The sequence below is a fragment of the Hemitrygon akajei genome, chromosome 8 (genome assembly GCF_048418815.1).
Source record: "Hemitrygon akajei chromosome 8, sHemAka1.3, whole genome shotgun sequence".
Lineage (NCBI taxonomy): Eukaryota > Metazoa > Chordata > Chondrichthyes > Myliobatiformes > Dasyatidae > Hemitrygon > Hemitrygon akajei.
Window position 1 is genome coordinate 171,506,094 of NC_133131.1, and position 13,908 is coordinate 171,520,001.

At 46.8% G+C, this 13,908-nt stretch overlaps 1 protein-coding gene across 6 annotated transcripts in view; it reads left to right on the forward strand.

The window, feature by feature from the left end:
* The first annotated feature begins 556 nt into the window (after positions 1-556).
* c8h8orf82 (chromosome 8 C8orf82 homolog) overlaps positions 557-13,908 on the forward strand; it is a 130,249-nt gene continuing 116,897 nt past the window's right edge. For all 6 annotated transcript variants that reach the window (XM_073055092.1, XM_073055090.1, XM_073055094.1 and 3 more), the window contains exons 1-3: positions 557-724; positions 10,485-10,533; positions 11,807-12,288. In XM_073055092.1, coding sequence (XP_072911193.1) covers positions 593-724; positions 10,485-10,533; positions 11,807-12,255 — 630 coding nt within the window. In that variant the 5' untranslated portion in view covers positions 557-592 and the 3' untranslated portion in view covers positions 12,256-12,288. The remainder of the gene's footprint in view (positions 725-10,484; positions 10,534-11,806; positions 12,289-13,908) is intronic.

Genomic DNA, 13,908 nt, shown 5'->3' on the forward strand with positions numbered 1-13,908 from the left:
AGGCAGCCTCATGTGTGGCATCTTGTGTGACAACTTCCACTACATCCCCTTTTTCTATCCTACTTCTAACCTCCTCAGAGAATTCCTACAGGGTCGTCAGGCAAGATTTTCCCTGAAGGAAACCATGGTGACTCTGTCCCATTTTGTCCTGTGTCACCAAGTACTGCATCGCCTCATCCTTGACTCTAACATCTTCCCACCACTGAGTTCAGACTAACTGGTCTATAATTTCCTTTCTGCTGCTTCCCTCCTTTCTGAAAGAGTGGATTGATGTGTAGTTACAAAGACATAACAGTTTTGTTCGGACTTCATCTCATGTAAAATGACAATGTGAACAAATCATCCTTTAATTTGTTGTATCTACAATGACATGTTGGTCAGTGTTTAAACCGACGCCGCTTTGTGAGCACCAACAACTTTCTGTGGAACTTTCCGGAACTCTGCGGGACAACGGGGCTGAAGTGACAGGGGAAGAGGGCGGGTCGTGGGCGGGAGGGAGCCGCCAATCAGGAGCCTCGGCCGGGATGACGCGAAGGTGCGGTGACGTCAGCGGGTCGGGGCGTGGCCAGGACCAAGGCCAGAGGTCGGGGCTATGGCGCTGCTGGGGAAGGCGGGCAGCCGCGTCTTGCGGCCCGCTCTGTGTCGGTGGGCGAGTTACCGCCAGGGCCAGAGCCCGGAACCCCGCATCCGCGAATACTTCTACTACATTGACCACCAGGGCCAGGTAAACCGCCATATGCACCCGCGGAGAGGTGTTACATACGGCAAGCACAACGAGAGGGCTATGGACTGGCATAGTGGGGAGCTTTTCCACCCAGAGGGTGCAGGTCGATGGGAGTAGGCAGTCTCAATGTTTCTGCATGGACCAGATGGGCCGAAGCACCTGTTCCTGTGCCCTACTTTTCTAAGGCCGGGAGAACTGCAGGGGGAGGGGGCAAATGTGCCTCCCTAATGTAAACACATTAGGGAAGAATGTTTATATACCGAAAGCTATCCCTAGAGAGAGGAGGTAAATAGATATATATCCCTGGGGAAAGGGGATTCGTACATACACCATAGGAGAGGAGTTGTACACTGACATATGCTCTCAGCGAGAAGGGTTAAGTAGACATTAACCCTTGGGGGGGAGGGTGTTCATATGGATGTATACACTGGAGGGGGGTAAATATCGACTTGTACACCAGGGAGGGGTAAATTCTGGTGTCTACACTAGGGAGGAGATAAAAAACAACGTATACACTGGGGACAGGAGTTATATACTGACTTGCCCTTGGGGAGAGGGATTAAATAGACATAAACTCTGGGGGAGGGGGAGAGAGTTCACATGGATGTTATACTGGAGGGAGGGGTTAAATACTCGTGCATCAGGAAGGATAAATACTTACATCGACACAAGGGAGAAGGTAAATACCGACATTGCAGATACAGTGTAGAATAGGTTCTTCAAGCCATGCCACACAGCAACCCCTGACAACCCTGATTTAACCCTACCCTAATCTCTTTCACACTGGGTAAGGGTTATGCGCCATTTGGCTCACCCAGTTCATGCTGAATCATTTAATCTGCCTAGTTCCATCAACCTGCAATGGGACCTCTCATCCATGTACCTGTCCAAATTTCTCCTAAACGTTGAGAAGATTGAAATCACATCCACCACTTGTTCTGTTAGCTCATTCCATACCCTCAGCACTCTGAGTGAAGAAGTTTCCCCTCATCTTCCCTTTAAGCATTTCACCTTCCACCCTTAACCCATGACCTCTAGTCTTAGTCCCACCCCACCTCAGTGGAATAAGCCTGCTTGCATTTACCCTATTTATACCCCACATAATTTTCAATATCTCTATCGAATCGTCTCTCAATCTTCTATGTTCTAGTGAATACAGTCCTACCCTATTCAATCTTTTCTTATGACTCAGATCCTCCAGACCTGGCAACATCCTTGTAAATTTTCTCTGCATTATTTCAACCTTGTTTACATTCTTCCTGTAGATAGGTGACCAAACCTGCACATAGTATCCCAAATCAGGCCTCACCAACACCTTGTACATCTTCAACATAATGTCCCATCTTCTGTACTCAACACTTTGATTTATCAAGGCCAACGTGCCAAAAGTTTTCTTTATGACTCTAACTACCTGTGATGCCACTCTCAATGAATTATGGACCTGTATTCCCTGATCCCGTTGTTCTTCCACACTCCTCAGTGCCCCACTGTTCACTCTGTAATACCTACCCTAACTGGTCCTTCCAAAGTGCAAAGACTCACACTTGTCTGCATTAAATTCCATCTGCCATTTTCCCAGCTGGTCCAGAACCCACTGCAAGCCGTGATAGCCTTCCTCACTGTCGACTACACCCCCAATTTAGGTGTCATCAGCAAATTTGCTGATCCAGTTAACCACGTTATCATCCAGATCATTGATATAGATGACAAACAACAAGGGATCCAACACTGATCCCAGCAGCACTCCACTAGTCACAGGCGTCTGGTCAGAGAGGCAACCACCTGCTACTGCAAAACCAATGTCTAATCCAGTTAACTACGTCATCTTAAATGCCAAGTGACTAACCATTATGAGGTATAGGAGCAGAATCTGGCGGCTCGGCCCATCGAGTCTGCTCTGCCATTTCATGTCAGACAAATGTATACAATATACATCCTGAAATACTTTTTCTTTGCACCCATCCATGAAAAGAGAGGAGTGCCCTCAAAGAATAAATGACAGTTAAATGTTAGAGCTCCATAGCTCCCCACTCCCACGCATAAGCAGCAGCAAGACAACGATTCCCCCTCCCACCAGCAAAAAAAAAGCATTGACACCCACCACTGAGCACTCAAGCGTGCAGCAAAGACACTGACTTGCAGTACCTCGAAGACTACTCATCCACCCGGTATTCGACAGATCACAGGCTCTCTCTCCCGTTTCATAGCGAGAGGGGAAACATAACAAACAATTTGCTGGATTATGATGTTAAAAGGCGTTGCATTGTTTTTTCCAAGTTCTGTGCCCAAAGATCTTGGGTCTCATGGCCGATTCAATTTTCCTCTCAACCCCGATCTCCTGCCTTCTCTGCAAATCCTTCATGCTCTGACCAATCAAGAATCTATCAACTTCTGCATCAAATATACAAAAACAGTTGACCTCCACAGCTGCCTGTGACAACGAATTTCACAGATTCACCACTCTCTGGCTAAAGTAATTCCTCCTCATCTTTGTTTTAATAGAACATCTCTTTATTCTGAGGCTGTGTCCTCTGGTCTTAGACACTCTCACCATAGGAAACATCCTTTCCGCATCCACTCTATCAAGGCCTTTCACCATTTGATAGGTTTCAATGTGATCACCCTTCATTCTTATAAATTCCAGTGAATACAGGCCCAGAGCTATCAAATCTTCTTCATATAACAAGCTGTTTAATCCTGGAATCATTTTTGTGAACCTCCTTTGAACCCTCCCCAGTTTCAGCACATCCTTTCTAAGATAAGGAGCCTGAAACTGCTCACGGTACTCCAAGTGAGTGATTTATAAAGTCCCAACATTATTGAACCTTCTTGACCAACCTCCCATGCAGGGCCTTTAAAGGTTCGTTTTATTGTCAAAGTAGGCACGTATGATACAACCCTGATACTTGTCTTCTCCAGATAGCCACTGAATACAGAAAGACCATGGGTGTTGATGAAAGAAAAGACATCAATTTCCCCCTCAACCAGCATGAAAAAGGAAAGAAACAAATCTCGCAGACCCCAAAAATCCCCCTTCCTCTGCAGCAAAAAACCCCTCACTTGTAGAAAAGAGCAGTGACAGTAACACCAAACCTCCAACCCCCCCACACAAAAAAATTAACACATCACCCACCCACAAGAAAGACAAAACTGAAGGAAACCAATATAAAGTACAGTCACATAATCACGTAAATCTCAGAATATGGGAAATGTATTTTTGTCTGCACAAAATCCTCCCATAAGGAGTGACTGCTGACCTGAGTCCGAATGGGGCCGATCTGGCTGCCGGCCGCCTTGCGCCGAGCCATCGCTGACCCCCTCTGCATTCACCTTGATGCTTCGGTTTCCCTCACCGCTTGGAGAGGGAGTCGTTCATGACCCCGCGCCTCACGGGTCTTTTTCACATCAGCTTGTGTTTTTGGTCTTTTCGGCCCCCCCCCCCCGTCTGATCTCCGCGTGGCAGCTCTCCGGACATAGACTCGCACTGGATCCTTCGATGGAGTTCCAAACTGTACGTCACAGGCTCCACCAGTTTCCATAACACAAACCAGACGAAAGGAACAAGCAGAAGGCGGAGAAGAAGTGAAAGATTTGCTATCTGGAAGACGTCACCCGAAGATTCATTGTTCACTGGCACCAAGTTGACTGGAAGATGTCAACTGCGTGCCAACTTTTCAACTGCCTTGCTGAAGTCCATGTAGATGACATCCACTGCCTCGTCTTCATCAGCTTTTCTGGTAGCAATCTTGGAAAACTTGGTCAGGTTAGTTATGTACAGTGAAAGAGTACAATTCTCACTGTGGAACCCTGGGATACCTAATGCTGGTGGCTGGATGATCCGAGGAAGGTTCAAGAGGGCAGCAGGTCTTGTCCTTCTGTTTCCAAATCTCGCCCCCCCCCCCCCCCCCCCCCGTGGAATTGAACATCATGGTTACTTAATGAAGCTTTTTTATTTAGGAGTATGCCTCAGGGAGGAGTGCCGATTGACAGGTATAATGAGCCACACATGTCTATAATGCTGTGCATTAGTGACAAAACTACCACAGAGATGAGAATGGGGGATACATGGAACCCACTGCCAGGTTTGAGGTTGATTGGAGACCTTAAGAGACTCGTAGATTGTCATATGGATGATGGAAAATTGGAGGGCTCTATGGGAGGGAGACATTGTCCTCAGAGTAGGTGAAAAGGTCAGCACAACATTGTGAGGCGAAGGGCCGGTACCGTGCTGTAATTTTCTATGTTCTATGTTAACACTGTGTATAAAGTCAAAGGAAAATCCAATTGGGATTGCTGACCAATTCTTCACTGAGCTTCCAGCTGGAGATTAGTACATGCACAAATCTTATGTATTTTGTTTTTAAAATAGGTCTTGTATGACTATCACATCTGGCCCACAGTTCTCAAAATCCCCTTTCATTTCATCTTTTAAGAGTAGGTGAAAAGGTCAGCACGACATCGTGGGCCGAAGAGCCTGCACTGTGCTGTAGTGCTATTGGTCCTAAGGCAGCCCAAGCGGGGTGCCAGCTGGATTACAAGTGAGAGAGTAGCTGGCATCACCCCCCTGCCTAAAGTAAGGTTTAAACTCTGTAGTCATCTGTGGGGTGCATAGGGTGCCCAGGGAGGGGTAGCACCTGTGGTGAAGGGGTTTTTGCCCATTCTGGGCAGCACGCTCACCGTTGGGCCCCGCTGGGCATTCAGCTCTCAACTATGGCTCCTATAAGACCATAAGATACAGGGGCAGAATTAGGCCATTTGGCCCATCACGTCTCCTCCGCCATTTACTCATAGCTGATCCAATTTTCCTCTCAGCCCTAATCTCCTGCCTTTTCCCCTTTATGCCCTGACCAGTCACAAATCTATCAACCTTTGCCTTTAATATACATAACGACTTGGCCTCCACAGCTGCCTAAGGCAATGAATTACACAGATTTACCACTCTCTCACTAAATAAATTCCTCCTCACCTCCGTTCTAAAAGGAAGCTCCTCTATTCTGAGGCCGTGTCCTCTGGTCTTAGACTCTCCCACCATAGGAAACCCCTCATTCTTCTGAATTCCAGGCCCAGAGCCATCAAACACTCTTCACATGACAAGCCATTCAATTCTGGTATCATTCTCATCCAATAGCTGCTTGTGTGTGACGGCGGCTGCAGCCCGGTACACTGCTTTGACAGGCGAAACTGGCGGGCCTCGCACCCCCGTGAGGTAGGGTCATGCCTTTCCCAGCTTGTGAAGTCAGCTCTGGCATCCGAAATCAACAGTGGAATCCAACAGCCAGGAGGGCAGTTCTGCAACATTTCACGGGGAGTGAAGGACATGACAAGGCCATGGTCAAGCACTGCAACCAAGGAAGTTCCCAGTAGTGACGAGGTCAAGACAGCGGAACTGCCCCAGTGCTAGGGTTTCCACTTTAAAAACCCTCCTGCACTGGTTTCCTGTCATTGTCAGCCGTGACGAACACAACCAGTCATCTCTAGGTTCAACATTATCAGCTTAAAATTTTCCACGTCGGGTTGTTGTACTGTGGAACATTCCTGGTGTGTTTGAGGCAGAGATCGTTGCATCCTTTCAGGCAGAATTAAATAAACAGTGAGAGCAGAGAAAATGCAAGAAGAGTTGGGGAAGTGGAATTAGTTGGAAGCTGTTCTAGAAAATGACTCTCAGGAATGGTACGGAGCAAGTGGGCTCCTGTGCTGTGGTTCTGTGGTTTGAAATGAAAAGTAGCGGCACACATTGGCGTGAAGTATGTTCAAAAATAGTTCTGTTGTACAGAAGTAGCTGAGGTAGATTATTCAAACTGGTGGCACGGTAGCGCAGTGTTTAGAGTAACACTGTTACAGCACCAAGACATGGGCTCGACTCCTGCTGTTCCCTGTAAGGAATTCTCCCCACCGCGTGGTCTTTCTTTGGGTGCTCCACTTTCCTCTCACTTTCCAAAGATGTATAGTGAGTTGTGGACATGCTGTGTTGATGGCAGAAGCACAGTCCTTGCTGATTTGCTGCAAACAACCCATTTCACTGTATGTTTTGATGTACGTGACAAATACAGTTCTTGAAGCTGGAGGAACTCAGCAGATCAGACAGTGTTTATGCAGAGGAATAAACAGTCAATGTTTCAGGCTAAGACTGCATGCCTCTTTATTTCGCTCCATTGTTGCTGACTGACCTGCTGAGTTCCTCCACCATTTTATTTATTTCAAGATGCAGTGTGGAACGTACCTTTCTGGCCCAATGAGCCACTCCTCCCAGCAACCCACCTATTTAACCCGAGCCTAATCACAGTTCAGTTTACAATGACCAGTTAACCGGTACGTCTCTGGACTGTGGGAGGAAACCGGAGCACCCGGAGGAATTCCACACAGTCACAGGGAGAACATACAAATTCTTTACAAACAGCACTAAATTGAACTCCAGTTAGGCTGGGGTTAGAAACATAGAAAACCTACAGCACAATACAGGCCCTTCGGCCCACAAAGTTGTGCCGAACATGTCCCTCCTCTAGAAATTACTAGGCTTACCCATAGCCCTCTATTTTTCTAAGCTCCATGTACCTATCTAAAAGTCTCTTAAAAGACCCTATCATATCCGCCTCCACCACCTCTGCCAGCAGCCCATTCCACGCACTCACCAATCTCTGAGTAAAAAAAAAACTTACCCCTGACATCTCCTCTGTACCTACTCTCCAGCACCTTAAACCTGTGTCCTCTTGTGGCAACCATTTCAGCCCTGGGAAAAAGCCTCTGACTATCCACACAATCAATGCCTCTCATCATCTTATACACCTCTATCAGGTCACCTTCAGATTCAGATTCAGTTTATTGTCATTTAGAAACCACAAATGCAATGCAGTTAAAAAATGAGACAACGTTCCCCCAGAATGATATCACAAAAGCATATGACAAAACAGACTACACCAGAAAATCCACGTAACATTTGGCAATCCCCAATCCAGAGGCCGGAGAGGCTGCTGCGTATTAATATCGCGCTACCGTCTAGCACGTTCCCTGGAAAGGAGTTCCAAATCCACTAGACAAAAACAAGACCAAAAACTAAAGCTACAAGACCTGCACAAAACCACATAATTACAACATACAGTTACAACAGTGCAAACAATAGCATAATTGATTTTAAAAAAACAGACTATGGGCACAGTAAAAATAGTCCAAGATGTTAAAGGACTGTAAGTTCAAAAGAAATCACCACAGTTTCCACAAGTCCCCAGGGTCCCGACAGACTCGCCATCCCACGCCGGCGGCAGAAGGGAATACCCCCGCTACGGACTTCCAAGGCGCCGCCCGACTCAGCCTCGCAGACGCAGCACACAATGGAAGCTCCGTCAAAACCAGCCTCGCAGATGCAGCGCACACCAAAAGCGACCTGAGTCGGTCGAACCTCCGAGCCGACGGCCATCCCTTTCATCCTCCGTCGCTCCAAGGAGAAAAGGCTGAGTTCACTCAACCTATCCTCATAAGACATGCTCCCCAATCCAGGCAACATCCTTGTAAATCTCCTCTGCACCCTTTCTATGGCTTCCACATCCTTCCTGTAGTGAGGCGACCAGAACTGAGCACAGTACTCCCAAGTGGGGTCTGACCAGGGTTCTATATAGCTGCAACATTACTTCTCGGCTCCTAAATTCAATTCCACGATTGATGAAGGCCAATACACCATACGCCTTCTTAACCACAGAGTCAACCTGCGCTGCTGCTTTGAGCGTCCTATGGACTTGGACCCCAAGATCCCTCTGATACTCCACACTGCCAAGAGTCTTACCATTAATACTATATTCTGCCATCATATTTGACCTACAAAAATGAACCACTTTACACTTATCTGAGTTGAACTCCATCTGCCATTTCTCAGCCCAGTTTTGCATCCTATCAGTGTCCCACTGTAACCTCTGACAGCCCTCCACACTATCCACATCACCCCCAACCTTTGTGTCATCAGCAAATTTACTAACCCATCCCTCCACTTCCTCATCCAGGTCATTTATAAAAATCACAAAGAGTAAAGGTCCCAGAACAGATCCCTGAGGCACTCTGAAGTTAAATCAGAGTGCGACGCGGAGGGCTGGGGGAGAGTATTCCATGCTGTATCTCAACAAATAATAAATAAATCTCTCAATAAAATCGATCATTGTCCTGTGCACACGTATGGTGAAGTACAGATATACTTTTTAAATTGCTTGCTGCAGCATTGCTGGCACGTAGGCATAGTCAGCACATGGAATGTAAAATTGAAAACCAGTCTGTACAAAGTTAAATGATCTCTTCCAAGACCAGAATAGAGGAAATCATTTGTGTTTTTTTCCCTCTCCTGAGATGATTCCCGTCGGATCTCGGATAGGGTCCCTCTCACCAGTTACAGAGGAATCCTGATAAAGGGTCTTGGCCCAAAGCATTGACTGTATTCCTCTTGACAGCTGCTGCCTGACCTGCTGAGTTCCTCCGCCGTGTGTTAAACTGTTATTGCATGGCTGAAACTGGCATGCAGAGTGACAGTGTATTTCATGCATGGCCAGTAGAGGGAGCTGTGGTGCTGTAGCCAACAGGAGTAGGGCCGTCGTGTATCATTAACCAGGCAGTGAATGTCACTGAGTTAATGATAAACCACTGCACTATCAATGGTTTACACTGTATTTCAAGCTCAAGTTTATTGTCATTTCAACCGTGAACATGTATATTGCCAAACAAACAACATTCCTCTAGACCAATGTGCACAACACAGTACATATAACACACCCACAATACATAAAGTAATGTTACCACAAATAAATTAACAAATAGGTGCATTTATGACACAAATTAAAAAAATAAACAGTATAACGCTACTTGTGCTTCATGTATGATGCAATCTCAGACGTGGCAGGGAGTTCAGCAGTCTCACGGCCCGGGAAAGAAGCTGTTTCCCTTCCATCAGTTCTTGTCTTCTTGTCCTAATGCTGTGATACCTCCTGCCTGATGGTAGGGGGGGGGTCAAAGAGATTGTTGAACGGATGGGAGGGATCGTTGCTAAGGGCCCTGTGTACGCTGCACTTCTGATGGGTGGAAGAAAGACCTCAGTGATCCTCTTAGCAGTCCTCACAATCCTTTGTGGATCCTCTGGTCAGATGTTTCATAATTCCCATACCAGGCAGTGATTTCTCAGGCTGCTGATGCAGGGTTTCAGCTGAAATGCCAACAATTCCTTTTACCCCATCTGAGGGTGTGCTGAGGGCAACATCGCATGCCCACAATGTCAAGCAGAACAACAGAGAACACAACAAGCAACAACACAACGTCAGCAAAACAGGCCCCATTCCTTCCTCCTACTCACCCACATACACAGTCCTTTAACCGCAGAACAGGCCTCCACCCTGTCTTGTGGAGGTGACTTGGGCTGCAGACACCAGGATCAATGGGCTTGCAGAGATTTGCAGACCCACCCTCAGCTCCTGCCCGAATTTCCGCAACTCCGATTCGTCCTTGGGCTTCAGTCCTCAGCATCGATCCCAGGGCATGTCGATCAGCAAACTCTGTTCTTACCAGTGATGGGACTCCGAATACCAGGCCTCAAACTCCAGTCTCACCGATTCACGAACCAGAATTGGTGTGCTGAATGGCCTTTTGTTCTCGAAGCATGAAGAGCTTTGGGGTTGTAGGGAGTCTGTTTGAATGTCAGAGTGTGGAGATGTGTCAGAACCAACAGCTGGCTGCATGTGTCCTGATGTTCAGTCTGTGCGAGATATGGTGTGACTTCCTGACTTCTCTCTTGCAGCTCTTTCTCGATGACACGAAGGTGAAGAATTTCATCACCTGCTTTAAAGGTGAGCATTCCCTCAGTCGGCTGACCCCACACGAGACCTGAATCAGAGTACCAAAGAGAAAGGTTTTATACCAGAATTGTAAAACATGAACAGACATCCTAAGATTTCACATGTTTAACGAATCAGACTAACAGTCTGTGAGATCAAGAGTTAGAGAGCTTTTGCACATTGGCCTTCGTAAATCAAAGTATTGGTTGCAGGAGTTGGTATGTTTTGTTGAAGGCCAATGACGTTGTTTGAGGCCAATTTTGAAGTTTTGTGTCCAGTTCTAGTCACCTACCTGCAGGAAAGATACCAATATGATTGAAAGAGTACACAGATAATTTACAAGGATGTTGCTGGGACTTGGGGACCTGAGTTATAGGGAAAGATTGAATAGGTTAGCACTTTATTCTCAGGAGCGTGAGAAGATGAGGGGAGATTTGATGGAGGTATACAAAATTATGAGGGGTATAGATAGGGTAAATTGAAGCAGTCTTTTCCACTGAGGTTGGGTGAAACTAGAACTAGAAGTCAAGGGTCAAAGGTGAAAGATGAAATATTGAAGAGGAAATTGAGGTAACTTTTTCACTCAGGGTGGTGCGAATGTGGAATGAGCTGTCAGTAGAGGTGGTGGATGTGAGTTTGATTTCAACAATTAAGAGATATTTGGATAGGTAGACTGACAGGAGAGCGGTGGTCGATGGGAATACACAGAATATCAGTTTGGCATGGACTAGATGGGCCAAAGGGCCTGTCTCTGTGCTCCAGTGCCCTTTGAACCTGTTTATATGCATAAAGCAACGATTAACCTGCTGGGATTAAAACAAACAGTGCAGGTCACCTGGAGATACAAAGTGAGAAAAAGACCCTGGCAGTATCTGATCCAGTACTGGAACAACTGCCCTCTGATCTTGTATGCCTCCACCTCCGTTCCTCCTCACTTGGTCATTGCATTTGTTGACAGCTGAATCAACTGAGCTGCCTTATGGTGGCAACTGGAAATTATAACCAAAATCAGGTTTGTCATCACTGACATTTGTTGTGAAATTTGTTGTCTTTGCAGCAGCAATACAGCCATCTGGGACTTTTTTGAGACACTTGTTCTTGGAGAGTCTTTGATGGTGGGGTGGTGGGGGGGGGTTGAGTCTACAACCCTCTGCAGCTCCTTTGCAAATCTTTGCATTGGAGCCTCCACATCATGCAACCATTCAGAATGTTCTCCACCCTAGATCTGTCTGTCTGTTGACTGCACCACCTTCACTTAAACTTCTGTCTCTCTGTTGGTCATTAGATAAAGAGTTTCTGATTTTTTTCTTCAAGCAACTCAGGAAGAATGCCACGGGACGCTACCAGGAGTTCCCGTACCTCTCCCTCTGTGGGAGGGAGCGGAATTTCATTCGCTGTGAGGATCTGCCGATTGTCTTCACCCACCTGGTCAGAGGCGAGGGTCCGGAGGGGGAGCTCCTGTCCTACTGTGGCGGGGGTGACAAGTTGGCGGTGAGGTTTGAACCTGAGAGGTTGTTCATGCCGGTGAATGGGAGAGTGTACCATCCAGCTCCAGAGAGGGCAGGCAGCGTGGGGCTGGTCAAGTCTTCTCTGGCCTTTGAGCTCAGTGGCCATTTTGAGTATGCCAGCGGCAGCCCTGAGAGTGGACCACCATCCCATTTCCAATGGAACGGGCGGCGACACACGTTGACCAATGAACTGGCTGCCTACGTTCAGATCGAAAAACCCACTTAGGACCATCTCTCCAGAGGTTACGGTCAGCTGGTGGTAAGATTGGAAACGTGTCGTTATTTTGTAGAGTTTTATACAACACAGGAACAGGCCCCTTGGTTCAACTCATCCATACCAACCAAAATTATAACTAGAATGAGTCAGGGTTAGTGCAGCAGTTAGTGTAACAGTGTTCGATGGTTCCATTTGATATCAAAGAATGTATACAGTATACAACCTGAAATTCTTACTCTCTGCACACATCCACAAAGCAGGAAAAAGACCCCAAAGAATGAATGACAGAAAACTTTAGAACCCTCACAAAGGCCCCTCTCCTGTGCTCAAGCAGCAACAAAAGTGTCAACCCCCCTCCCCTCTCCCTACTTGCTCAAACAAAAACATCAACCCCCCGCCACCCTCCATGCAAGCAATAGCAAAGTCCCGAAAGAGACCATGATCTGGAGTCCGTTGAAAACCAAAGTCCCTCCCAACACTTTGACATCTCACCCAGGCTCTCTGTCACGCGAGCGAGGGAGAGAGAGAGAAAGAGAGAGAGAGATGCTGCTCCTGTAGTAATGAGATGGGAGACCAACAGCTCACTGCTTCTGTGTTACAATCTACTGTGTTGCTTACAGTGCTAGTCATCCGGGTTCAGTTCCTGCTGTGGTGTAAGGAGTTTGTACTGTACGTTCTCCCTGTGACCCCGAGGGTTTCCTCCCACAGAATCAGGTTTAATGTCACTAGCATAGGTCATGAAATTTATTGTTTTGTGACAGCAGTGTATTGTAAAACATAATAAAAAGCCATAAATGATGATAGGAAACATATTTTAAAAGATAAATAAGTAGCGCAACAAGAGAATAAAAAAAGCAAAATAGTGAAGTAGTGTTCATGGGTTCAATGTTCATTCAGAAACCTGCTGGCAGAGGGGAAGAAGTTATTCCTAAATCATTGAGTTTGTGCCTTCAGTCTCCTCGGTGGTAGCAACGAGAAGAGGGCATGCCCTGTGTGATAGATGCTGCCTTTCTGAGGCATCGCTTTCTGAATTTCAAAATCCCAGCATTCCAAAGTTGTGTGGGTGAGCAGGTTAATTAGTCATGTGGGTGTATTTGGCCAGTGCCTTCCCCTTGGGCCTGAAAGGCCTGTTACTGTGCTGTATCTCAAAAAGCAAAAATGCTCCACTAACTGTTCTGGCACTCTGGTCCCCATCCCCCTGAAACTCTAGTTTAAACCCCACCGTGCAGCATTAACAAACCTTTCCGCTAGGATATTAGGTCCCCTCTATTTTAGGTGCAAACCTTCCCTACTGAACAGGTCACATCTTCTCTGGAAGAGAGCCCAATGATTCAAAAATCTTATGCCTTCCCTCATACATCAACTTCTTAGCCACGTACAGTCGGCTCTCCTTATCCGCGGGGGATTGGTTCCAGGACCCCCGCGGATGCCAAAAAACACAGATGCTCAAGTCGGTGGACTTTAGGACCCGGCGGAGCTCCAGAGCTTATTTAACCTGTCTCAATGCGGTGGACTTTAGGACCCACTGCCCACAGTGTTTCTGTTCCGGAAGACGATCACGATTGAAAATAAAGTGGAAATAATAAAGTGATCAGAAAGAGATGAAACACCATCGGTCATTGGAAAAGCATTAGGCTACAGTCGGTCAACGATTGGAACAAT